We start from the raw sequence: 26,618 nt of genomic DNA, 5'->3' as shown, positions 1-26,618 counted from the left end.
ATACCTCGCCCGGCCACAGGTCCCTCTGAGCAACCTACAGCATTGCTCGTTAACATAGCCGGGAATTAAGGCCGTGGCTGGCCTGCGTAGATAAAGCAGGTCCAGACGTGGGAGGGCAGCGGCTGCGTGTGCCAGGCACGGCTCCTCTTCCTGCAGCGATGTGGGAACGGGCGCGGGAGCAGCAAGGCACTCCAGGGGAAAAGCATCACTGGCAGTTTGACTGATCTGGTTAGCGGATTAAGATCGTATTCCCATAAACACTCTTGCTGCCTTAAGCTGCTTGCGCTCAGCTGCCCGAGAAGGGTCCCCTGCTCCCGGCGGCCCCATCCATCCACGTAGGACCTGTCCCTTCGGAGCAGCTTCGAGGCACGAAGGGCAGGCACTGCGGGCAGCACAGCCCTTGCCTCGTGGCTCTGGGAGCACGCTGCTGCTGAGGGAGGCCGGAGGTGTGCTGGGGAGGCCGGGTGGGAAGGATGCTCTCCACGGCCGTGTGGCCGCCACGCTGCCCCGTCCCTGCGGGCAGTGCCGGTCTCAGCCCTTGTGGCAGGACAGAAAGGCGCCGCGTGCTTTGCTTTGGTTTGTGACTCTGTGAAGCAACTGCAAACGCAGCTAAGAATGTTGTCTTCACACTCGGAGGCCAGAACGCTCCCCGGGAATCTCACGAAGCGGGCAAGCTGTTTGGTAAAGTGACGGGAAGACACTGAAAAGGAGAAATTCAGTGCAAAATGTCAGGGGGTGTCACTGCCCCTGCGTGCCTTGCTGTCGTTTGGCCATGTGTAATTAATGAGCGCTAATGAGCAGCAGCAGGTCTGTGGGGGGGAACGAGCCCCCTGTGGTGCACAGGTGCCTTCCCTCGGCCGGGGAGGCACCGGGTGGGACACCCACAGTGTCAGTGGCTTGGGGGGGGACTGGAAAAGTGACAATAAGACAGGGTATGGGGCTGCCTGTGCTCCCCGGGGGATGGAGCAGCACCTCTGCTACGGGTGGGATGCGCTGGGGGGGGAGAAGGCTGGGCAGCCCCCTCCCCATTTACCAGCAGAGCAGCTGAGCTGCTCCAGCTCAGGCTGGAGAAGGGCTGAGGACGGCTCTGGGGCTGGGCAGGCACGGGGATCCCCAGCCTCGGGCTGCTCCCCACCTCCTGGGGATGGCGATCCCGGGGATGGGGACAAAACCCCCGAGGTCTAGGACCAGCCCCAACGCCGGGGCCGGGATCCCGCAGACCGCGCTTCCCACCCCCGGGGCTGGGGATGCTCGAGCCAGGAGGGGCCGGGGCTGGGGCAGCGGGCTCGGGGGCGGGTCCCACGGCCGGGGGGGGGGCCGTCTCCTCCCGGCGAGGGGGGGGCGGTGGGGGCAGCCCCCCCCCCTCCTTCCCCAGCGCCCCTCCCCGCCGCCCGCCCCCAGCGCGCCTCCCGCGGCCGGCGGAGCGCGGCGCGGTGCGGGGCCGGCGGGGCTGAGCGGCGGGCGGCCGGGGGGGCTCCGCGGCCCCCGGGAGGGCTGGGGGCAGCCGCCCGCCCCCCCTGCGCCGCAGCCGGCACCCGGATTTCCACGGCGCCGACCGCGGCATCCGGAGCGGGCCCCGCAGGTAAGGCACCGAGCGGGTGGCTCCGGCTCCGGCACGGCTCGGCACGGCTCGGCTCCGGGCATCCCCGCTTGCTTTAGAGACCGGCGGCAGGTGGGAGGAAGAGGAGAAGCCTCTGTTGCTTTCGGAGCTAACTTGGGTCTGGGGTGCGCGCCGTGGGAGCTGGGGGTCCCCCAGGGTGTGCCCAGAGCATCCTGCTGCTGCTCGGGGCGCTGGGCGCTCCGTCCCGCTGGGGAGGGTGCTCTGCGGTTAGGCCTCGGCTGGAGGATGTGGGGGCTGTGCCCCATCTCTGTCCTCTCCAGGGAACCTCAACTTCCCCCAGCCCTCCTCGCGGTGGGGACCGGGGTGGGGGCTGTGCTCACGGGGAAGGATGCTCGAGAGGGTGCTCTCCGCGCTGGGAGCCCTTCCCTTTCACAGCCACAGAAAGCGGTGTGGGAGAAGCAGCACAGCCTGGGGGTCACTGCCCTGTGCCCCCCTGGGGTGCTGGGTGCGGTGTGAGTGCCACCTTCCCCTCTCCCAAACCTTCCCCTCTCCCAAACCTTCCCCCAGCGCGGATGCAGGCTGTGCTCGGGGTCCTGTTGCTGCTTTTCCTGGGTGAATTCCCCCGGGAGCTCTCCTGCGGTGGGCAGATCCCCGCCTGCAGCCCCTGCCCCTTCTCCCGGCGCGGTGGCAGACCGGCCCCATCCGTGGGGCAGCCGGGCTGTGCAGCTGAGCCGTGGCTTGGCGTGGGCGTGGGGTGTGGATCCGCAGCGCTGCCGGAGCCCCTGCGGAAGTTGTGCTCAGCCCTGCGTGTCCCCTGGGCAGCGGGGTCGGGTGGTCCCCGCCTGGAGGAATTTGGGGGACGGAGTCCTGGTGCCGGGCACGCCGCTGGCACGCTCATCGCAGGGCGGCTGGCACAAAGGGGGTGTCCCTTGGGGGGGTTTGCCAGGAATCTGGGTGCCTCTTTAGCTGTGTGCAGTGGCGTAAGGGCAGAGAGGAGCCAGAACGCCTTCTAGATTATGGTGGGAAGGGGAAGGGATGTATTCAGGATGAGCTGGAATTCCTGAGTTCGCTGTAGTGTCCCCAGGGCCATGGAGATGCTGTCTTGTGGCCACGCAGTGCAAAATCTGGGTAGCACCATTCAGTGTTGTATCTGGCTAAGGGTGGACCCCCAGATGATCCTGGGAACCGTCAGGTGGTCCTGAGCCCACTGTAGTGCCCAGACCCACCCTGTCTGCCCGAGGCTCTTGGTCCCAGGGTCCTGCACAGCTCCTCGGTCTGCCAGGACTGACGCTGTGCCGGGCTGAGAGGAGAGGGATGCTCATCCATCCCTCTACCCCACAGCCACCCTGCACGGGAGGCAGGTGCAGAGGGTGCCTGTGCTCGTCTGCAGGAACGGAGGTGGATGCAGGGGTCTCATCTCTGCATACAAAATCCTCCCCCCCAGAAATCCCCTTCTCCCAAGTATCCGTGATGTCGGATGAAACAAGCTCGGATCCTGCAGTTTTAGGGCTCTCTACAGGTTTTGCAGCAACTAACGGTAGACCAGGCTGAATATAAAACGGGTTTTTCTCTCGTTCCCAGTGCAAAGCTTTTGCCGTCAGAATGAAAACAGATGTTGGGCTGCCTGTTTCAGCCAGTTTTGCAGAAAATCGCCTCTGGTTAAGACACTGGCAGTACTAGGATTTCAAGCACCAGCCTGTTTACCTCTGTGCCTTCAGAGCACAACCGTCCTTAACCTGCCCTGCGTGTGGCACAGCTGGGGTTCGCCCGAGAGGCGCCCGAGGAGCTCTGCAAAGGGAACCCAGGGGAGCCTGGCCCCGGCTCCCTGCAGCTGGAGCAGGCGGTGGGGTGTCCCCAGGAGTGCTGGGGACAACCTCACGCCCACCTGGGGGGCAGCACGGCTTGCTGAGTTACTCAGCGCGCAGACCTCGGGAGGGAAGGCTTTCCTGTCCCCGTTCTGCTTTAACGAAGTGACAGATTGCTGCCGCTGCCTTGCTACGTGCCGCCTGAGAGCAGAGCCACTGCGGTGGAGCTCAGCATCCCCTGCTCGCTGCTAACCCCCTGAGGGTGGCTGGACGGGGCAGGTCCTGTGCCGGGTCTGTAGGGGCACGGGGCTGAGCCTGCTGCGAGCAGCAGCGCGGCCGTGCCGAATGGGAGCTGGCTGGGGCGCTCGCTCTGCCTTCCCGAGGTTGCTTTGACAAGTAGCTTGGTGTGTAAACGGGGATTTCTTCAAAACTTCTGGGAGGAGCAGCTGGCAACCGAGGAGCTATGTGGCAAAAATGTGTGCGTGTGTGTGTGTGTGTTCCAGTCTAAACGGGAAAGGGAAAACATCCAGAGTTACGGAACTAATGCAAATCGAGTTGGCTTTCATCTCTCCCTGCAGCATCCTCTGTGGAAGACATTTGCATTTCCCCAAAGTCAGTTCTTCCCTACCTGTCCCTCCAGCAAACCCAGAGCCATGGAGCAGGGGAATGCCACGCAAGATCTGGGGCATCTCCCCGGACCTGGAGAGAGGTGAACCCAAATCCCCGGGGAAGGGGAGCCCTTAGCCCAGGGCAGCAAGGCTGGGCAGGCAGGGGATGGTACTGGGGGCATGGGTGGGGGCAGCAGGGGCTCTGTGCCCACCCCAGCACACGTTTGGGGTGCCGTCGGGTGCAGGATGGCCTGGCACACCCTGGTCCGACGTGCTGGAGCCCCTCTGGCCCCTCCTGACACCCCTGGGGCCGGGAGTGCTTTGCACATCCAGATTTGCAGGGAAGCCTCCATCTGGCTCGGCAGAGCCAGGAGCGAAGCAGGATTTCGTGAGCACTCCAGCAGCAGCTATTAGCTATGCTAAAAGGATTACCAGCTCTGCAGGACTCATCAAGTGTTTAAAACACAACTCGAGCATCAAAGGCGGCTCTTACAGGCTCACATTTTCACATCAAGTAACTCCGAAAATTCCTATCCAACTTAATTAAAACATCCTCTAGGCTCGTTAAAAGCAGAAAAACAAAGGCTTTTTTTTTGCTTTCCTTAAGCACAAAGCTATTTTTTAAGTGAGGAGTTTACAGAAAAGTATGCAGGCTTCTTTGTAAAAGAACCACCTTTGTTAAAGCCTCCTATCCCCAGACTGCTGTGTCTGATTAATCTCAGGCTTTCCAAAAAGGAAATAAATATGTTTTTTTTTCTTTTTTTTTTTCCTGGCTAGGGACCACAGAAGAAAGATGAAAAAGTGAGAAGAGCTTTGTAGAGAAAGTTAGATAAGAGGGTGGGGGAGTGTCAAAAGCAGACCTATAATAGGAAACAAGCCACTGAAGTGCTGGGGGAAGTACCTTTCACGCAGCATGCCACGTACAAGCAGACCCCTTCCCAAGTGAGCGCGGTGGAGCATCCGACCCTCCTGGATGCTTCTTTTGGCACCTGGGCAGCCTGGCATCATCTCCACCGCATCCCCTGGGCCACCACTCACTGCTCCTGCTGTGCCCAGTCTCGCTGATGTTGGGTCTGCCCAGGCTCCGGCACGCGTCCTCCTTGGCACTCGCCCTCCTCTCCCCGCCCTGGGTCTTTTTTTCAGGTGCCCTGGGGAGCCTTAAAGCACACCGAGAGGTTTCCAGGAGCTGGCTGGTGACACTGGGGCTATGGGCACGTCCAACACAACGTGCAAGCCTCAGTAAATGCTGTTGTGATAGCTGCCGGGGCCTCGGATGTTTTAGCATTTTATCCCATGATGTTAATTTTTGATGGGTTTGATCAATAATGAATTAGCATCCAAAAAAAAAAAAAAAAAGGATTGAGAGGATTAGATAGCTCTTCTCCTTCCTCTCGTTTGTGGGTCAGTTTGATTTCTTCCTCTTCAGCGTCCCGTGTAGCCAGAGGGTGCCTGGAAGGGCAGCGCTGACAAATGCCACCGGGAGCAGAGCCGCTTGGGCTGCGTCTCGCTGAGAATGCCTGCAGCACGCTTCGCCTCTGTCCTTCCCACCTGGGCATTTCTTTTTTTGTGGCAGACAGCAGGTCTCGAGCAGAAAACGTCCTGCCCCTGGGGACCCCCTGAGCTGTCCCTGGGGCCACGGAAAGCTGCGGCCGTGCGGGGCTGGCTTCGCTGCTCTCTGCTAGCGACGGGCAGTGCCTGGTGCCCTTGTGCTCAGAGCACGCTCGGGATGTGGAATGCAGGAATTAGGAGTAGGCAGGGATTTTACATCAAGTATTTATAGCACCTTCCTCTCTTTGTGTCTAGACATAGCTATAAATGAGGGAGAGGGCTATTACCTAGGAATAAAACTGCTGAAACCAGCCCCGGAGAGCTTGTTGCTGTATTTCTAAGGAGCTGGGAGATTCCTTATGATGAATGTAACCATACCGAGGGCTGTAAACTCGCCGCAGCCGGGTACTGTGTCAGGGGACGCACTTACAATGTCCCTGCCACTCGCAGCACGGACCGAGCATTAACCACGGTCTCTCCCCAGCCCTTGGCTACTCCTGGGGCCGCTGCTTGCTCACTGCTCTCGGGCCCGATCCGGCTGGCTCCACCAGCTGCAGCGGCACAATAAAACAGCCCAGCGATCGCCGACGTGTCGTTTGTCATCGTGGGGTGGAGGAGAGGAGAGGCAGCGAGCAGAGCCCTGACCGTGCAGCTGGCTGGGAACCCGTGCCTGCACTCCCACGCCGTCCCTGCCCTCTGTGCTGGGGGAACACCTGGAGCCAAACCCAGCACCCCCAGTCCCCATCCCACACCTGAGCTGAGAGATTTCATGCTCAATGAATAGTGGGGGAGAGGCTGGGAGACTTTTCTGGTTGCAAATTCCTCCCTCTGATCCCTGCTCCCACCACATCCAGCACGGTGAGGTCCTGGTCTGTGCCTAAGGCTTTGCGGCGCTGTCAGAACACCAGCGCCGGTAATAAAGGAGAGGACGGACTCCCTGGTGAGATGCCATGAAGCAACCTGCTGATGTGCTCCTGCCAGCGGCCCCAGCGGGAGCACGAAGGCAGCTTGTCCTCTCTCAGCTCAGGCGCCTGTCCCGTGGGATCTGAGCGGTGTGGCAGGGGCCGTCCCTGAGCCCTGGGCTGTCGCTGCGGGGTGAGCAAGGGAGGGAAAGGCTCAGAGCTGGGAGCTGGAGCTGTGGCCGGGTAGTGCCCCCTGCTCTCAACACCCCACGTTAGCTGCTGGCTGCCTTCCCCGGCCCCATTGCACAGCTCAGTGTCTCTCTTCCTGCAGTCCTCGGAGCCACTTCCAAACCAAAAGCTGTTTTTCTGAGCACCGACCTCTCAAATGCCAGGGATTTGGGGTTCATCCTCTCCTCCCTGTGCATAGCTCCTGCATAGAGACAACACCAGGGTTTGAGGCCCCTCAGGCAGGACCGCAGACCTCTGGACCTTGAAGCAGGGCTTTCATCGTGCCGTGGACGCCCCTTGGGATGTGTGAATTACCCTTCCAAAATTCTGCCTCCATCAGCATGGGACCAGCTGGGGCTGGGACGGAGGGCTCCCAGACATCCCTTCCTGGAGCTGCAAACATCTCAGTTTGCCTCTCGTCATAAAAACCAAGCAGACCAGGCACGGAAGCACAAAGGAACAAGGAAAGGAGTGTCAAAAACCTGCGTGCAAACCGCCAGCCTCCGTGGTGAAGTGAGCACGGCGCGGCTTAAGTGGTTCGATGGTACACAGCGAGTGCCCCGGTGACCCTGTGATCGGTTTGTTACTGAAATCCAGGAGGATAACTGCCTGGTGAGATAAAACCAGTGCTCGTCCACTCAGGTACACGCTGCAGAAAAATTACAAGGTGTGCAGCTGGTGATTGAGAGACAAACCGGGGAAATGAAAGGAGCAAAGGAGCATCTGAAGGCAGCTAACTGCCCCTACTTGATTTTAAGGGCATGTCTGTTTTTCCTCAAAATGCACTAATTCCCCAAAATGCACTAATAAATTATTCCTGGCTCTTTTAAGGGATAATGACCTGATTGCTATCGGCTGGCACAGGGGCTGGATGGGGCCAGGCAAGAGCTCGCCTGCCTCTGTGGTGCAGCACCTATCGAAGGAAGCACGCCCTCTCCCGCCTGCCTTCCCTCTGTGTGTTTTGGGGCCGGCAGGGCCAAACCCCAGATCCCTGAGGATGTCTGTGCTGGAGCTTCCCCCGCTCCTCTGTGCTGGCAGGGCTTCTCCCCACATGGAGGAGAAATGGGCCTCGTAAGTACCCAGGATCTATTAAAAGCTGCTCTCGTCTGCCTCCACGAAGAATGCCGTTGGGAATACAGCGACGCCTCTTGGATGTGAGTAAATATTGGCCTTGAAGGAACTCGCTGATAATGGGAGATAAGTTATCAACAGCTGCTTAACCTAATATTACTGCCGTACAAGATAACGCGGAGCTTTTGCAAGAGGTTAATAACTGGATGGGGAATCCATCACCACGTACAAAGCCACCTGACAAAACGCGGCCTTAATTCTTCCCCTGGAGCTTTACTGGAGCTGAAGCAGCACGTAACGAGGAAATGTGCTCATGGGTCAGGCTGAGGGTGATGCTGTGGGGTGTGAGCGCGTTCCCCTGTGGTTTTAGTTCCCCCAGAGCAGAGGGGCCAGCACGGCATCGTCGTCTGCAGGGCTCTCCTTGCTCCTAATGAGGCTTGTCCCCTGTGCCGGGGTATGGTGGACAATCCACCAAGTCCTTGGTGGAGGCTCCTGGCAGGAGCTGGGTTGGCTTTTCCGTGCTCCTGGCTGCTAGCCCCTGCTTTATCCAGCAGACCACATTGCTGCTCGGCAAAGCTGGCTGCAGATGCTGGGATGGCAGCTGCAGTCCTATTGATCCCTGTGGGGATGATGAGCCCAAATGAAGCCCCTTGGGAAATCAGCACGGAACATAAAAATCTGGCTGCAAGGCAGAGGCCCGGACTGTGACGGCTCTGCAGATATAAACCTGCGTGAGAGCCCAGCTCTGCGGGGCGTCCGCAGAGAGCCACCTCTGGGCTCAGCGCTGCTGCTGGGGATGCACACGGACATCTCCATGAGCCCATCTCAGCTTTCCCTCCCCACAGCCAAAGCATCTGGAAGCAGATCCAGATCCTGTACCCATGGAGGGGAGAAGCTCTCAGTTCCCCTGGTTCTTCTTCAGGCCAGCCCTATTAAACTGTTTGTAACATTACCTGCTTAGACAGGCGCAGCTCTGGGGTCTTGTTAGTCCCTCCAGTTCAGAAGCTGACTAGCCTTAATATGGCTTTATATGGCTTTTTTTTTTTTTTATTTCTCATTTATATGTGGCTGCTTCCCCTGAACCTGTCCCCCAACTCTGTTTGTGAGCCATGCAGTGGGCAAGCATCCCCTCTCCCTCGCCACGCAGCAGGCAGAGCAAGGCAGCGAGCAAACCGCCGGCTCCTGGTGTCTGTACCAGTTACAGACCCTCAGCCTGCCCTGCCCTGCCCTGGGACGGCTTTTTGCCTCCCTGCAGGCTGGCTTCTGCAGCAGCAGCAGCAGAGGCAGGTGATTTAGGTGAGCTTTTCTGAACCCCCCTCCTGTCGTTGCCCTTTATTTGCATCATGAGCTTAAATGGAGACGGATAGGAACTTCGTTATTAAAGATTTTGAGCTCCCCAGCAAGGAGCCCCTTCCTCCCCGGCCCCGCTTTGCCGTCACAGCGATACAATCGCTGCCTTGTTCAGTCCCAGAGGGAAGGCGATGAAGCCCTAGTTCATTAATGACAAATCAATCTTGTGTTTTCTTTGGGTTCTCCTTTGGTTTCTTAGCTGTTCTCAACTTTGCCACATAAGTCATCGCATGTAATCACCAGCAAGGTTTTCCCCTCCCCTGGTGCTGAGCGTGCTGGTTTCTGGCACCCATCCTGCCTTGTGGCCGAGGCTCTGGTGGTCCCGTCCCCGTGGACGTGCTGTGCGAGGTGGTGATGTGAGTGAATGCCCCGTGTGAGCAGGCCGGGCAGAAAGCCTTGCTGCCCTGTGCAGACCGTGCCTCGGATGCACGGGGGGAGAGGAGTGTTGCTTTGAGCTCGTCCTCACACGCAAGTCAATTTGTAGTTTGAAAACTGTGCGGCAGTTGATTTCTTTGGCAAAGGCGAAATAAAACAATACGGGGAAAAAATAGCGGAGGAAAATGCAGCAGCCTCCATCCATCAAACGAGGAGATGTTGAAAGAAAGAAATCTGGATTCTGGTTTTACAAACCTGAGGTCACTGAGCTCAGGTAGCACGGGCCCTGTTTTGGGGACTCGTTGCTCCACATCAGCCTTCCAGCTGCCCCGTGTCAGCTCAGCACCAAACCGGAGCTGACCAAACCTCCTCAGTTCGAAAAGCTGCTGGAAAATTGGGTTTGCAAGTGAGTGGATGTGACTTTACGAGGCACCTGCCTTCCTCGGTACCGTTAGATTGTTCGAGATCAAAAATCAGAACAGGGGTATTTGGGCCTGAAATCCGGGCTTTGGCCAGAAAGAGCTGTAAGAAGGGGGCTGCATTTGTTAGTGAGGGAGGAGGGAGGCTGCGTCGTCCCCGTGCTCCAAGGGGGCTTCTTCCCAGTGCCCCCCGACCTGGGGCAGGTTGCTGGGTGGCTGAGGTGAGGAATTACTGCTGAAATACCGGAGGGGCCGGGTGAAAGCTGCCCAGTTGGCTGTTACGTGGGGTTAGGCCGATGCTTTTGTGTAATATTTCACCTGTGCTTTTGTAACGGCGTGTACCCATGCTAAATCCCCCTGGTGCCTTCTGGTGGTCTTTTTGCATCGTTCTGTCGTGTTTAATGCAAGGTGCCTGCCAGCTGTCAGGCTTCGTGGGCTTGTCCTGGGAAACGTATAGGTAAATCAAAAAGAGGGGGGCCCGTAAGGGGCCAGCGTGTGGCGCAGGGTGTTATTTATAGGCTTCTCCGTGGCGCTCATCACCATGGCAGCTACGAAGGTCGGTGCTGGCGGCTGTGGAGAAATGCCACGGATGTTTTTAAGGAAGCACGTGTGAGGGGGGACGTGGGGCTGGCGGGATGCCCATGGGGATGGGGCAGTGGGATTTAGGGGGCCCTGTGCCTGGGTGATGCCAGCTGGTGGGGACGCTGCGGGTGACACCAGTGCCCTCTCTGCTCGGGGCTGGCCCGAAGCCTCGTCCTTCTGGTTTCCAGCCTGAATCTCTTCCAGCTCCTCCTCGTTTGTTCTCGTGACAGCGCTGCCCTTCGCCTCACGCAGCTCCGCTCCCGCGCCCACGTTAACGCCCGGCTGCGCTGTGCAGCGCTGCCCCCAGCCCCCGTCTTTTCAACTAAAACTACCCGATTTCCCAGCTGGATCCCTGTTCCTCCACGTACCCAGCCCTTTCTCTTTGGTCTCCATCTCCTTGCTTGTGTCAGGTGTTTTTCCCCTCAGGGTGCCCCGTCCCAGCCTGAAGAGCCGGTACTTTCAGGCCAGTCCTTCAAGGGTCCCTTTTCCTGTGAGAACAGCTTTCTACCACCCGGCTCTTCCATCTCCCGTGGGGAGCTGGACCCCTTTGCTCCCTGGCTCCCCTTGGTGATGGACCTCTCCTTTTCACGATACAAACACCGTATCCCCACGACGTTTGCAAGGCTGTGCTTTCTTAATAAAAGCAAAGTGCCTATGCCAAAGGCATCCGGTTAAAGACTTGCAATAAATACACACTGGGAATTTTATTTATTTTTTTTGGAGTAAAAGGGAAGTCACAGGCTGTGCCGGAGCTTACACAACTGCTCCACTAACATTTGCTGCCTGCTGCTGGTCCCCCAGACTCGGTGGGTCCTGCTCTCAGCACTTAGCCCACGTGGCTGAGGAGCGCTAGCAGCTGGTGCAGGGCTGCTTCTGGCTCCTACAACTCCATTCAAGAGCTCTTCTTGCGCAGCAAATACGTAGGCTCCCTTTTTGCTCCGAGACTTATATGCTTATTAAGCTTTCTGCAGCAGAAAAAAGATTGCCTGGCGATTCAGCCTGCTGGCTGGGTCATGAATCCATGTATATGTTATGAATGGCAGCCACGTGCATGTGCCCTAGGCTTTAGCCAATCGTACCAGGCAGTAATACACGTCGGGATGAAAATAAATCTTAATACCAACTGCCCTATGTGAAGCAAGTGCTTATTTTACATAAAAACTAATTTTAGGACGTCGGGACTGTAGCTGATCCACTTTATCTCCCCGTACTTAGCATAACGACGTATAGCTTTGCATATAGATATAAATGTGTTTGTATACAAGCTCTTTTTATGATTTTTTTTGAACGTAAGCGTCCCAGTTACCCTCTCAGTCAGTGATCACTCTGCTCTCCAGCGATCCTTTTCTTCCCTGCATAGGTACAGTCATGCCAGCGCAGGCTCCCAGCCCTGCAATATTAACATATTAATATTAATAACGCCATTATAATTGAGGCTGTTTCTTTGGGCAGCAGTCAAGAGGCGCCGAAGCGTGGCTTTAATGCTGGTTTCCAGCAGAGCTGGGGCCAGCACGAGCAGGGGGCTGTGATGGGACACAGGGCAGCATGCCTCAGGGGTGCTGGGGGGAGCGAGCACAGCGGTGCTGAGCTGCTCCGGCAGACCCGCAGCCTCCAAACGCGCTGTGACAGGGGATTAAACTGCTTGCACGCCCTCTGATGCCCACCGGCAGAGTTCGGGGAAGGCCAGAGATTTCTAGGGAATGCTCTGAGGGATTTAGGTTGTGCTCAGGTTTTAAAGTGCTCTGGGAAAAGTAGCAGAGAGCCTTGCTTTTCAGAAAAAAAAAATAAATTGCTTTTCAGCATTTTGCTTTGCTGCCTCTTCCCTGTTGCTGAGTGTCTGAGCCAATTTATGCAGCTATATTAACTTTCAGTTCACCTTTAAGCGGGGTTTCCTTCCCCTGCATGCTTTTTTTCCCTATTCCTTGCCTCATGTCAGTGAAACCTGCAGAGCCTCCCTGCTCTGCACAGCTCCAGGTGCCACCGGGGCAGGACTTCCAGCTGCATGCGATGGAGGCGCTGCTTGTGGCCACGCAGTCCTGGATGAGGCTTGCAGCGGTGGCAGGCTTATTTAGTCCTGGTTTAGCTTGGAACCCGAGCCTTGTCTCTGCCGTGCTTTGCAGATGCATTTTGCAGGGGCCGGGTACAGAGCTGGTGCCCCCGGTTGTGTTCGCAGCCGAAGGGCAGCAGGCTCCCGGCTGGCTGCGGCACGGCTCTGGCTTGTGCTGGAAGCCAGCGGGAAGCGTCTGGCGCTCGTGGCTGCAGAACAAGGCTCTAAACGAGAGCCAAGCAAATCTTACACGTTCTGGAGCCAGCAAGCGAAGCAAAAGGCACGGGCTTGGATCGCTTCTTAAAATACTGCTGTGATCATGAAGCCACACGTGAATAATCCATCTCGGGAGACCCAAACGCTTGGGGCTGGCTCCAGCGGTGTGTGTGAGGTGGTAACGTGCTGCGAAATGCCTTGAAGAAGCACGTTTCCACGTGCAGATCCCGGAATGAGGGATGCGTCTGGGTGAGGTCTGCCCTGGCCAGGTGGCACGGCGCGGAGATCGCTCGACTGCTGCTTGGTCAGGGGATGGTGCTTCCTGGCAGCACTGCGGGCCGCACACCTCGACCCACTGAGACGTTCTCGAATTATAAATCAGCTGCCTGCCACAAACAAACACCCTCCTACTTCCAGCCTCAGCCAGCCCCATGGCAGCAGGGGTTGGCACCGCCTGTGAGGGCGCAGGAAGGGTTGGCTCCTGCAGAGCCCCCAGATCAGACCCCGTCTGCATGAAGTTTCCTCGGCATGTACGTTCTGCGATGGACCTGGGAGCGTGTTTTATCCGAGTTCCCTCGTCTTTTGTCTTCAATTTAAAAAGTTAGGATCTCCTGTAATTGCCTCTGCGCTCGCGGAGATCTGGGAATGGTAAGAAAGCCCCCGGTGGCTCATTGAGCGCCTTGTAAGTGTTCTGCCTGTAAGCAAAGTTCGCCGCCTTACATTATAAAGATATTTAGGTCCGATTCTGTGCTGGGGTGGTAATTTTACGAGGGATTTTCATACCTTTTGGATGCAATAGGCAACGGATCATTACCTTTTTTTACACTTAATTGCTTTTATCATCCCGAATTATTCTGCGTTTAATGATAATAAAGCACTTCTGTTGGGGAGGCCAGGCGCCACATATGGTCTGCCTCAGGCTGCTGCAGCACAACTCCTGGGTATGTTCTGTGGTCCCGTGGGGATGGCAGAGCCTCGGGGAGCAGCAGCTCGCCCAGCACAGCCCACGGCCGAGGGTGCTGGGGAGGAACCGGCCACGTTTGGCAGCGGCTTGTGCCCGCAGAGCTGGGCTCAGCTGGGTTTTTGGGGCAGCCTGCCTCGCTGCAGCCCATGGTTGGACACTCGTTCCAATTTTTCTGGAGTCAGATGGATTGCCTGGGATGTAGGAAATCCTCTTTCTCCAGCAGCCTGCTTCCTGCCACGCTGGGCTAGCACCTCTGCTGCTGGCAGCCTGGCTTCAGACCCAGCAGCAGCTGTTCCCTTGTTGTGCTTCCCTCGGCTCTCCAAGAATGCCATTTCGGGTGGCCTTCTGCAGATTTTAAGCAAGGGAACTTGTGTCGTTCATGCATTATTTAGTAATTCTTTGGAGATGCTGTAAGCCCACTGCTGGCATCGATGGACTCCTAGTGATGCTTATAAGCTCATCAGCAGGCGCCGTAATTGATGGCCATTGATAAGCCATCTGCTGACCCGGTGGGCCCCACGAGAATTGATTAACTATTCATTAGAGCATCTAGAAACCGCTTATGAACCTTTTATAAACTATTTATCAGTGAAATAGGACTGGTTTATCCATCACCGTTCAGGGCCTTACAGTGTAGGGGAGGAGGGGAAAAAAGGGCCGGAGTTGTCCTGGCTGGTGGCGGAGAATTTTCTGATGTTTTGCAGTCTGCTGGGTTAGCTAAGTAGGGGCTGGCAAGCGCCCAGCAGCAGGTTTTTAATATACTATCGGGCTAAACTTAGAGAAGAGGATGAGCAGGCTTGCATGTTGCTTTGCTTCTAGCAGGCTAAGATTAAATTACCCATCCCATTTTCCTTCCGTGAGTATGCAGGAGGATGCAGAGCCAAAGGTAACAGCTGCCAGCAAGAGGCAGTTGGCTGCTGGATGCTCTCAGGCAGCGCTCCGATTCCTGGTGAAACTGGGGGTGGAGTGTGAGGCTCAGGTTCAGGGCTGGCATCCCAGCATGGCCCGAGCATTTTCTGTCTTCTGCCGCTTCCAGTGCAGGAGGTGAGGGATGGTGGAGAGGCCGTGCTCAGTTTTGCCTTCATAAATCTTTTCCACGTTCCCCAAAATAAAAACAAAATCGTGCGGTGATGTGAAAAATGCAGGCAAAGAGGGGAGGACGGGGGCCTTGTGGCTGCTTCCCCTCCTCTGCTGGGATGGGTGATGTGGAAAAGGAGGGCGAGGGTGACAGTCGGGTGCTCTCCATGGGGACTGCGTGTGCCAAAACCTCTGCAGGTTCTGTGCCCGGCCAACATTTATTGGCAGGACCTTTCCTGATGCATTGCGTTTGTACCCCAAAACGGAGACTTTCCCTGGTGATTCCTGCCGAAAATATCGATGCCCCAGCTTCAGCATGGGGGAGATGGCACGCTCCCCATTAAAGCCCTCGGGTAACGAGCTCGTGAGAGGGAAGGCGAGCAGTGCTGCCCGTGCTGCCCGGGGCTGGCTGCCCGCGGAGACGTGCCGCTCGACACGGAGGGGCCTGGCTGCTGCTGGCAGCTCGCGCTCCCCGGCCAGGAGCTGTGATAGAAACTCCCCACGTGTTGACAGAGGAAATGATGCCTGTAATGGGATCTTAGCACCTACTATCACCGCTAGCAGTCCGGCTGTAATCTCGCCCGCAGCTGATGCTCTCTAGCGAGATCAGGGATAAGCGATGACTTCGGAGGAGCTGGCGAGCGTCTGTCGGCCGCCTGAAGCGGGACAGGTGTGGCTCTTGCAGGAGCTTCATTCTTTCCTTCCTCCTTATCTGCTCCTCACTGCCAATGCTGAGCTGTGTGTAAATGGGGCAGACGGGGAAGGAGGTCCCAGCGCTGGCGGTGACACTGCTGACCTGCTGTGAGAAGGAGGCGGGAGCCTGGTGGAAGGAGCAGCGGGGTGCCCCAGGTGGTGTTCATCTTCGTTATTCCTCCTGAGAAGCCCAACCATTTCGCTGTTTTGAAGTCAATCAAAAGTTTAGCCGCAGAGGTGAGGGGAGGAGGAGGAGGGTAAAATGGCCGTGGAGAGAAAGGACAGCTTTTCCAGGCTGAACAAAGCATTTCAGATTGACTCCTAGCCATTCTTCACAGTATTTTTATTTCGCTGAAGAACCCAAGTGCAAATAATTATATGGCGGTCAAAGAGAAATAATTTGTATTGGATTTTCAGCCTAACCACTGGACCAAAACTAACTTGTCGTTCAGACGCACGGAGGAGCGATGCTCGCCCTGCCCTGCCCGGGGATGCTCTGCATCCCACCTGTGTGTCTCTGGCCCCGTTCTCCCCAGCAGCCTCAGGGCTCCGAAGCCAGCCATGGTTTTTGGGTGCCCCTGGCACCCCAGGGCAGGGCTGGCAGCGACTCACGCTGATACATTGGGGGTCAGTACGTGAGACCCGGCAGCAGTGCCTTCAGTGGGTTGTGGTCAGCAGCGGGAGCGCTTCCCATGCTCAGTGGGATTTTAAAAAACGTTGAAAAGAATCAACTTCAGAAGTTGACAATTCGGGGCAGGTTTCCCTTTTTAAAAACAGGTCCCAAATTAGCCATTTGGGCTCAGTCTCCATTGCTCATCCTCTGAATATCCCCTGCCCCTCCTGTATCGCAGCGGGGGGAAGAGCAGCTCGTAGTTCCCCATCCATAAACAGCATCTTTCGGGAGCCGGCTAAGCTGCAAAATGGATTAGCTTTGCCTTACAGCTCTGTACACAACGATTTCAGGCTCGCGCGGGAGTTGCATCGCCTTTCCAAGCAAAACATTTCCCGTTGAGCCCCTCCTGGTGCTCCCAGGAGCTGGGAACGCGGCCCCGGGGAAGCAGGGTGCTGGGCATCCAGGAGCAGACGGGCGCGAAGGGGTTCTGCATCCGCAGAGATGCCCGGAGCCAGCTTTTGAGGCTGGCAGCCAGGTTTAGAATTTTAATGATATCCTGTGTCCCACAGCCTTTCATTTGGGGAGAAGCCGCTCTAAATGACCCATTTTTCTTAGCATAATGATAATCATTACCAAGAGGAAAATGAGCACTGAAGACGGGGGCAGACGCGGGCACCGAGGAGATGGGGTGGCTGCTCCTGGCTGGCAGAACACTACGTGGAGAAACAAACCTTTTGTTCTTGGAAGGAATGTGAGGACGCCTTTGAACATGCATGTAAATTTGTAACAAATAAGTCACCGCGGCTCGAAACGGAAAGCAAGGGAGAGTGGCCATAAATATTTTATCTCCTTGGCAATGAGCTCCAGCGCAGCAAACTGCCACATCCTCCTGGGGGAGAGGCTGCTGCTCGCTACCGGGTGGGGATCCTTCCCGCGTGCTGATCCTCAGCAGGGTTTTCCCTCCGCAAAGATCGATTTTTCACTTTATTTGGCAAAAGGTTTGTTTGTTTTTTTTTTGGTGGGGGGTGGAGGAAGAAATTCATTGGCAAAGAAAGCCTGAAAAACCTACAGCTCATGCAAACCAACAGTGTAATCCAAGCAGACCCGGGACCAAAGGGGCAGAACAGCCCCCCACGTGTGGGTGCTGACCCTGTGGGGATGGGGAGGCCTGGGAGCACAAATCCTGCCCGCCGTTAGCCGTGCTGTAGCTGAGGAGCAGCGCGTGATCCAGCGCGGGCGGTGCTCGTTTTGAAGCTGATGAGACCAGAAGCCTTCGCCAGACGTCCCGCTGGGAGCTCCGGCGAGCGCACGTCAGTCTGTCGGGCGTCTGCGCTCACGTTCGCAGGAGCGGGCACTGCCTCCCCGAGAGGGAAAGGGGTCTGGTGATGGCATTTTCAGCTTCCAAGCATGGCTGAAACGTGCAGGCACCGGGGTCCAGAGCAGAACAGGATGCTCTGTGGAGCAGAGCCACCCGCTCCTCTGCTTCCAGGTGCCGGAGCGAATTCGGAGAACAAGGCTGGGCGATGGTTTTCCATGCAACCTTGGAAGTCTTCTCCTGAAGGAACCAGAGGTGCGGGAGGTGCTGTGGAGACCTCAGGATGCAACACAAGGCACCTCACCCACTGCCCAGACTTCAGGCCCTTCAGTCGTCAGCTGCTTCTGACCACGGTGTTCAAGCATCTAAATAATTCAATTAGACGTGACCCAAGGAAAACCTATAGCATACAATTGATCGGGAGAGCGAGTCCTGATCCCAGGTAATTGCTCTCTTCTGGAGCAGCCTGCAGCAGCCCCGTGGCTGGGCTCATATGCCAGGGATGTAGCTGGTTAGGTCTGTGAGTGATAGAAGAAGTCTGGTCTCTGGGTGCTGCAATTGAATTAGACACCAGCAAGACAGATTTTATTAGATTTATTAGATGGCTGGTAGAAGGAAAACTGGAAAACAGAGGAAGAGAAATGTCTCCCTGGCGACCTCTGGGCTGGCGTTACTCTTGCGCCGAGCCGAGGTGGGTGAGCCGTTTGTCTCCGAGGGGATGTCGGAGCAGTGGGTGGCAGCACTGCCCCCGCCCCAGAGGCTGGGACGTGTGTAGGGTGTGGAGAGCGACCCCGAGCTCGGTGTCTGTGTGGAGGACCAGCCGTGTGTGCCTTTCTGTCCTCCCGAGCCCGGTCAGCACCGTGGCCCCGGCACGTCACCCTGCGGAGTGTCTGGTCTGCGGTGGCACCCCCAGCCCCCTGCCATGGCTCAACCCTCATTTAAGACCAGACACGTTCATGTTTTTCTGCTGGAGGATGTGCCACGGGGAGCTCTCTTTCTGCTAAGACTTCTTGGTGATGAGCTATTGCCATTGATAATTAACAGCGGGCCAGCCTTGCCAAAATAAATTCACTGAGTGCATGGCAAGGCCAAGTTCCCTTTGTTTTGCAAGTCACCCACCGTTTCTCCCTCGCTTGCTGACCCCTGAGTTGTGAGGTGAGCTTTTCTGTGCTTGAACGTAACAAAAAGACACGGCGTTCTCAGTGGAGCCTTTACTAGGGGGGTCCGTAGATCATTCAGGCTTCCCTTCACCTCTCAGGGTGAGGACCACCCCGGGGCTTTTCACGTTGAGGAGGAGGAATTTTCCTGCTCAAGGTGCTTATAGTCTCAGCCCAGAAGATTAGCAGCAGGCTGGGTGTCACCGCAGGGTGAGCCCTGGTGTCTCAGGAGGGGCTCTGTCCCAGGCAAGCCTCCCACGGGATGCAGACGTGTGGGAGCCAGCAGGCGCTGCTGGATCGGTGTCGCTCCGCTGGGCTGGGCAGGAGCCAGGCTGGAGCCAGCAGACGCGCTCTCCTTCCATCACCGTCACCAGCTCAGCTCCTGCCCTTCCACCGAAGCAGCCGGCAGCTGCCTCGTGTTAATTACAAGCAGGACCATCGCTCTTCATCGAAGGCCAGCCCGGAGGCGGCAGCAGCAGCAGGCTGCCCTTGGGATGCTCCGTGCGCTGCCCGTCTCCCACCTCCCGAGCCCCTGCCGAGGGGGTGCCGGGGGCACTGCTGCTTCTCTCTCGTCTGTCGCTGCCCAGGCGGTGGGGAAAAGTGGCTGTATGAGTGCTGTGTGCTGCTTCCTTTTTTTCCTTCCCCCTAACATCAACAACGTGAGGTTATCTGAGGACCTGGCAGTGAATCGTGCGTAAAAGTGCAGCCCCGAGCCCCTGAACTCGGAGCCAAGCTTTGTGCTCTGCTCTGCCTTGGGCTCGCGCTCGCCTTTGTGCCTGTTTGTAACTCAGAGCACATCGAGCCACCGGGCTTTGCTCGCAGGTGGGACGCACAGAGCAGCTTGGTCACGTCTCTGTAGCCAGGAAGATGCCAGCAGAGCTCCAAGCTGGTGTTACGGTTGTGTATTTTAGTTTGGTCGCCTTTGTAAACGCAGCTTCCAGGTGTGCCGTGCACCTTGCCTGCTGGGGAAAGAGGGTTCCCCCTGCACCAGGTCACCGTGCAATGTGCTGCACCCCAGGCACGAGCATGGCACAGCCCCGTCAGCTGAAAACAAGGCGCCCTCCCCAGCAGGGGCTGGCAGCAGGACCTGTGGGCACTGGGCGTTGCAGCCCGGGGGGATTTGGAAGCTTTTACTCATGGGGTTTGGTCTTGACTGGAGTAAAATCACCCGACTTGGAAATGCCAAGTGATTCCTCTAAAGAAACAGCATGTTTTACTGGGAAAGCGGTAAATTGTTTTGATAGCGTTGAAGGATAGTATTATAATTTTTACATTCTTGTACAAGTCAAAATGAATCATTTACCTTCTCTAAACACTATGTTTAAGCACCTGAAATGTCTGAAAAGGGCTTTATTTTTGACACATCTGTCAAACATCACCCGGCTGAGCGTGTTTGTGAGCAGGGAGACGTTCCCCACAGCTCCAGGCACCCGGAGAGCCCCGGCCAGAGCGTCCCTGGGGCGCTGAGCTGAGCGCGCGTGGCCATCGAGCTGGGGCAGCAGGGGGATGTCGTGGGCACCAGCACAGAAACAAAGCTGTTTTATTTCTCCCTCAACAGGCAGCGGTTCTGATGCTTTCGGCTTCAGCTTCTTTTCTGGGAAACGAGGGAGAAAGGAACCCTCCAAGGGGGTTTGCTGCACGGATGCTCTCGCGGCTGCAGGCAGGAGCTGGTTTTGTCCGCCAGCCCCGCTGCGCTGCCTGTTCTGGGCAGGGTCTGGGAACAGTTTGCAGCTCTTTGCCTGTTTCGCTCTGCCTACACGGTAAATTATATGTAATCATTAGCAAGTGGGCTGTTTCCTCCTTCAGACACAATTAGTGGGCAGGGCCCGGAAAAAAAAAATCTTCCTCAATCTCATTTCCTGCACAGGATGCGCTTGAGATGCCTGGGAGGAGGCAGAGACCAGCTGCTGGCTGCAGAAGCGAGCCCAGGGCATGAGCAGCCCCTTGGCCAGTGCCCAGAGACTGCCTGGGGGGCAAACCTGGCCCCCCCCAGCCTGAGGTTTGGGGAGGGAAGGTGGCAGCAGGAGGGTTGGGGACCCACTGGGGTGTCCCCGGGGACATGCTGGACCGCACAGGGCGCCTTGGTTGTGACCTTTGGGCAGGCAGGGGGGGTGTGCTGGGCAGGACTCGGTGCAGCAGCGCTGCTGAAGGACTAGCTGAAGGGGAGCTCCAGATTTACATCCAGGAGAGCTGGAATAAATCAAAGCAATTAAAGTGCAAATGAAGCTTTAAGCAATGCGGCATCCTAACTACCTGGGAAGAGCGTTGTGTGTACTTCTGCCTCGCTCGCTCCCTCTTTTATTTATAGACAGAATTCAAATCACATAAGTAATTAAACTAATTTGCCAGGTAGGGCCGGGCTCGGGGAAGTGCCTGCTGGCATTAACGAGGATGCCTTTTGACAGCGGCTCCACTGCCCACAGCAGCCCTCAGGGCTTGCCAGCGGCCGCTTGCTCCCCACGCCCTGCGATGGGCTCTGTGTGTGTGCGGGGACAAATCCAGGCTGTGCAGGGTGCCCAGCGGCCAGCAGCGAGCACGGGGGGTGCAGAAGGACACGGTGCTGGGTGCTGAGGGCTGCGCTGGTGAGGGTTGCACTGAGGGTTGAGGATGCTGCTGCATGTCCCCTGCCTCCGGGCACACACTCACCCATGGGAAAGTCGTGCAGGAAGGCAAATGCTGTGTGTCCTTGTCTAAACAAATATTTGCCTCGTGTGTGCTCCCGTGGCTATCCGACAAGCTCATTTTCTTGTTTATCCAGCAAATTTCTCAAGTGTTTTCTGAATGTCATTTAAAAATTATGACTCGGGACTTCCCCGGTAAGGACTGCTTTAAAACTACCTGCTTGTTTTTGTAGTCCTCCGAGGGGAATTTCAGACACCTCCCTGTTTCCGTATAGGCAGGGCTGCGAGCGGTGGGGAAAATGCCAGCTGGAAAACAAGAAGGGCTCACACTGCAGCAAACACCTGGAAACTGTTTGCAAAAGGAGGGAGAGGTGCTCAGCCCCGGTAATACAGGCATTAACCCGAGGAAAAGCAGAGCCTGAGCCCTGTGACTGAGCTCAGCCCACAATCCCCTTTCTCCTCTCCGAAAGGTCACCGTGACAAATGAACGTGAGTTTAAACCCATCCCGGGCTGCCGTGAGTTGTGCAGGGGCTGAAGGGAGAGGAGGGAACCCAGCGTTTGAGCTTGGGTCTGCTGGAAAATCTGCTCGGCACAGTGAGGTCCTTGGGAAGAGCACGTGGTAAGGAAGGAAGAAAAGGAAATGCCCTGTTTGTTCCCTCTTGAAAGACCTAATTTATCTGGAGTTATCCATCCCAGGCTGTAAATCCCCCATAAAACTTGGCACAGGTTTAAAAGCAGTCGGAGCAGAGGCTGTATATTTTTTGCTGGAAGCCTGGGAAGGAGCGAGGTGAGGGGACGGACGGTGGCTGCAATTCTTTAGGCTCGATTTCTTCCCTTCGGCCTTCATCTTCCACAAAAACCCGCTCTGCGTTACGGCACGCACAGGGCACGGTGTTGGGTGCCCGTGGGGGGACAGTGCCTGGCAGGAGCAATGTGAGCAGTGCCCAGGTCACACTGCAGGACTGGAGAAGCTGGGGGGCTGTCGTGCTTGACCCTAACACCCCTTCTCCTCCATCTTTTCCAGAGTGACGGGATGGAGGGAGGCACACGCGGCCAGGCGCAGCAGGAGCGCATGGTGTTCGTCGCGGGCACTGCACAGCCCCACCGGGATCAGTGTGGAGGTGGTTCCCCGTGAGGACACAGGGACACCCCCTTCCAGGACTGCCTCCCCTTCTCTCCCCCAGCTCCACCCTGCTGCCCGATTGCCTGCCACGTTTCCAGGGATCTGCAGGAGGATCCGGGGCTGGGAGCCGGGAGGTTCCTCACTGCACAGGGCTGGAGAGCGCGACGGCGATGGGGACGCGGAGGAGGGACCCTGCGTGAGCCCTGGCTGCTGGCGACAGACTCGGGGCACAGCTCACTGGGGACAGGGCTGCAGGGGCTCCTCGGGGTGGGGACAGAGCCCACGGTGCCCGGGCTGGCCGCTGATGTTCCCCTGTGCCCCACCAGCAGGACCGCTCCCCTAGTGCCAGCGCGGAGGCTCGCTTGTCTCACCATGGTGCTGCCGCCGCCAGACAAGCGCCACGTCTGCCTGACCACCATCGTCATCATGACCAGCATGGCCTTCATGGACGCCTACCTGGTGGAGCAGAACCAGGGGCCCCGCAAGATCGGCGTCTGCATCATCGTGCTGGTGGGGGACATCTGCTTCCTCATCGTGCTGCGCTACGTGGCCGTGTGGGTCGGGGCCGAGGTGAAGACGGCCAAGCGGGGCTACGCCATGATCCTGTGGTTCCTGTACATCTTCGTGCTGGAGATCAAGCTGTATTTCATCTTTCAGAACTACAAGGCGGACAAGAAGAACCTGGAGACGGTGGCCAGGAAGGCCCTGACCCTGCTCCTCTCCATCTGCGTGCCGGGGCTCTACCTGGTGCTGGTGGCCTTGGACAGCATGGAGTACATACGGACCTTTCGGAAGAAGGAGGACTTGAGGGGGCGCCTCTTCTGGGTGGCCCTCGACCTGCTGGACATCTTGGACATCCAGGCCAACCTGTGGGAGCCGCACAGGACTGGCCTGCCCATCTGGGCGGAGGGGCTTATGTTCTTCTACTGCTACATCCTCCTCCTGATCCTGCCCTGCGTGTCCCTCAGCGAGATCAGCATGCAAGGGGAGCACATCGCCCCCCAGAAAATGATGCTCTACCCCGTCCTCAGCCTGGTCACCATTAACATCGTCACCATTTTCATCCGGGCCATCAACATGGTCCTGTTCCAGGACAGCAGGGTCTCCACCATCTTTATCGGCAAGAACATCATCGCCATTGCCACGAAGGCGTGCACCTTCCTGGAGTACAAGCGGCAGGTGAAGGAGTTCCCGCAGAACGCCATCGCCCTGGAGCTGCAGCAGAACTCCCTGTCCCACAACCAGACGGTGCACAGCACGCAGGGCATCCCCCACGAGCCGTCCCCCGCCAGCGAGATCCTGGACACATGACGGGTGCCGCTGCCCAGCGTCGGTTCAGACAGCCCCCGAGGAGGGACGCTGCTGCTCTCCTGCTGCACGGGGCGAGCGCGAGGGACAAATCCCAGCAGCGAGGGCTCTTCTGGGCACGGAACACCAACCGCGTTGTAATTGAGCTATGGAGGGTCCCCTAGACGTCTTCATCTCAGGTATAACCCTAGGAGTCCTCCAGAAAAACCAAATGAACTTGCAAAGGACCTGAACCAGCCAATCCTCTCCCTCCTGCCAAATTTTCCCCTCTGAGCAAGGACCGCTGAGGGTGCGACGTCCCTTTCTACTCCTCCAGCACCTCACCCCGACTCCAAGCCTGGACCGAAGATTTTATTACCGGAGACCTTTTTACGGCGTGGGGACAGGGCCCTGGGTGCAGGGGCTGGGGGGAGGGCGGGCGTTTGAACCAGTAAATCCCGTGATTATACGTGTCTCTTATCTCGAATGGTCGTGTTTACAGTTTCTTATTTATAATCTCCCCGGCGCCGCTGTCCCCGCAGCGGGTGGCAGCGAGGACAGCCCTGTCCCGGCGCTGCCGGGAGCAATACGTGCCAAGCCGGAGCCGACCTAATACTGGTGTTTTATGGATTTCCTTCACTTCAGACAACTCAGCACAATATTTCTATTTTCGGGAGGGTCTCTCCGTCCCTCCCCCTGGTGTTGCCATGCGCCCACCCCGCAGCCCCCGTCTCGTGCCAGCGCCCGCGGGCACCGAGGAGGACGGCGACGATGCCTTTCACTCCGGCATCAAGCGTTTGTAAAGAGGGCTGCTTTCCACAGCTACTATATTTTTAAAAGAAAATATTTCAAATAATAAAAAAAAAAAGCAAAAAATGCCCGGGAAAGCGGTGCTGCCCTTCGCCACTGCTCGGGTGGCGGAGACCAGGGGATGTCCCCAGCCTGGATATTTGGGGACATCCCCCCTTCTCTGCCACCTGAGCCGTGGCAAGGGGCTTGGTCCCTGGGCAGAGGGGTGGGAAGCAAGGGCCAGCGGGACAATAAAAGCCCAGTGAGAACAATGGCTTCGCGTGGTCTCTTTTCTGCCAGCGTGGGGAGGGAGGGGGCAGCACAGGAGGCAGCTCACGTACAGCCCAAACCCCTTGTCCCCTCCTGTCCCCAGGTGCTGTGCCAGTTGCTCACGGAGCAGCAAAAAGCTTGCAAAAGCTGAAACGTTTGTCCAGCCAAAACACTGCCCCAAGGGCAGCTCTCAGCTCCCTTGGCTTGGGAAAAGGGAGACAAGCAGTCACACTGCATCTCCAATGCACCGAAACAGGATATTTTTGCTTTTTCTAAACCAAGCATTTCATTTGGAGAAGACCGGAATAAAATGCCTGCTGCTGTTTACATTTTCCTTCTGCATTTTCTCCTGGCTCTGCTTACTGGATTTGACCTAGATCCACAACTCATTTTAGTCTCCATCTTTTCAAGCCGTCATGATCTGTCCAAAATGTTTCACGCAGCCCTGCTCCAGCCTTCCAAATTTAGGAGCGGCGCATCGCAGGGCTGTCAGGCTCCCCCCGGACACCCTGTCACCCAGGGGTGACATTGCGGGGGCTCCTCTGCTGGGAATAAATCTGCTGAGAAATAAAGCAGCGTCCTTGCCAACAACCGTGAGTTTGCAGGAGATCTAGCTGGCTCGAAAAGTTTCTCCCTCAGGAGGGAGAGAGCAGGTGATTTAAAAGGTATTAGCAGGAATTAATTAAATCATTAAATTATTCTGCAATACCTATGGAATTGCATATTGCATCTCTACTGGTGCCATTAAAATACACATGATTAGCACCCGTGCAATTAACTCCCAAGTATCTAATAACGTTCTGTTACTCTTTCAGGTAATTAATTTACGAGCCTTTATGGTACAGCTCCTCCCCGGTGCCGAGCGCAGGGGGGCCTGCAGGTGCTCGCAGTGCCCTGCAGGTGCCGGGCCCCGGGGAGGTGTCTGCGTGCCAAGTGCTTCGTCTTCCCTCGCCGTAACCTCCGAGCAGGCCTGGGAGTCCCCACGGGACGCGGGCCTGGGTGGCAGTGCCCTGGCTAACCCTGGTGGCACGGGCAGGGAAATGAGGGAAGGTTCCCAAATGGCCCCAGAACACGGCTCCGCAGGCACCGCAGTGAGCGGGGAGCCCGGCTGGCTGCGGAGAGGGCTGCCCCCAGCCTGGCTGCTGGGCGGTGAGAGCTAAATTACACCTAAATAGGCTGGGGACAGGCAATTCTCAGCTCTCTGCTGTGCAGGTGTGCTGGCAAACAGCTCCTCTGTGAAAGGAGAACGTGAAGTGGGGTACCCCCGGACCCACAGGTCTCCCCATGGCTCTGAGCTCCTGGAGAGCTCCGTGCCGTACGGTGGGGAGGGCTGGAAGCTGCAGGGCTGCATTTTATCGGGCAGGTCATAAAGGCAGGCCGTTCCCTTTTATTGCAAACCCCTGTCCCTGGCAGGGTGCTGCGTGCCCTCCCCACGCAGTGCCACGCGTCCCGGTGCCACCCAGCGCATCCCCGCGTGCCATCCGCCCCACCCGCATACAGGCATGTGACTTATTTCATTTTATTTTGTTAAATCTGGGCTAATTTGCCAAGCAGGATGAACCCAGGCATTCATTCCTGCCCGCCCCAGACTCACCACGCTTCCCCAGCTCCAGCTGGAGCTACAAGAGGAAGGGAGGCAGGCGCCCTGAGCTCCGCTCTGGGATCCCTGTCCCCCTGCATACCTCGGCTCCATGCCCTGTGCCAAAAAGCTAGAGTTTCTCATTAATTTAATCCAAACTCTGAACGCCCTGGGTTTTTCACATGGGTCTGGTTTCCAGGCCTGGCATCCTTGAAGGGTAATATCCATTTAAGTCACTGATTCACGCGTGCTCATTTAATTTCACCTTAATAAAGATTTTATGTGGTTTTGACATGTTCAGCGCCTCAAATGTATTGATCACAGCAGCCTGGAGAAACGTTACGACCATAATGTCTCAGGAAGCATTAAAAAGACCCTGGCAAGGTATATTGATTGCCCTCTTCTGCAGTTCTTCGG

The 26,618-nt window shown here is 57.1% G+C and overlaps 1 protein-coding gene across 3 annotated transcripts; it reads left to right on the top strand.

Moving 5' to 3' along the window:
- The first annotated feature begins 1,440 nt into the window (after positions 1 to 1,440).
- On the top strand, positions 1,441 to 24,622 carry LOC310903769 (transmembrane protein 121). Of its 3 annotated transcripts, none has more exons than XM_083847657.1 (2): positions 1,441 to 1,582; positions 22,178 to 24,622. In XM_083847657.1, exon 2 carries the CDS (start codon positions 22,649 to 22,651, stop codon positions 23,585 to 23,587), a length of 939 nt encoding a protein of 312 aa, XP_083703783.1. In that variant the 5' UTR covers positions 1,441 to 1,582; positions 22,178 to 22,648; the 3' UTR covers positions 23,588 to 24,622. The 3 variants fall into 3 exon arrangements, with proteins under 3 accessions (XP_083703783.1, XP_083703784.1, XP_083703785.1); XM_083847658.1 differs by lacking the exon at positions 1,441 to 1,582 and adding an exon at positions 6,041 to 7,806; XM_083847659.1 differs by lacking the exon at positions 1,441 to 1,582 and adding an exon at positions 21,633 to 21,772.
- The last annotated feature ends 1,996 nt before the right edge of the window (positions 24,623 to 26,618 follow it).

This window comes from Anser anser (assembly GCF_964211835.1).
Source record: "Anser anser genome assembly, chromosome: 8".
Classification (NCBI taxonomy): domain Eukaryota; kingdom Metazoa; phylum Chordata; class Aves; order Anseriformes; family Anatidae; genus Anser; species Anser anser.
This window is presented reverse-complemented; position numbering and strand designations above follow the sequence as displayed.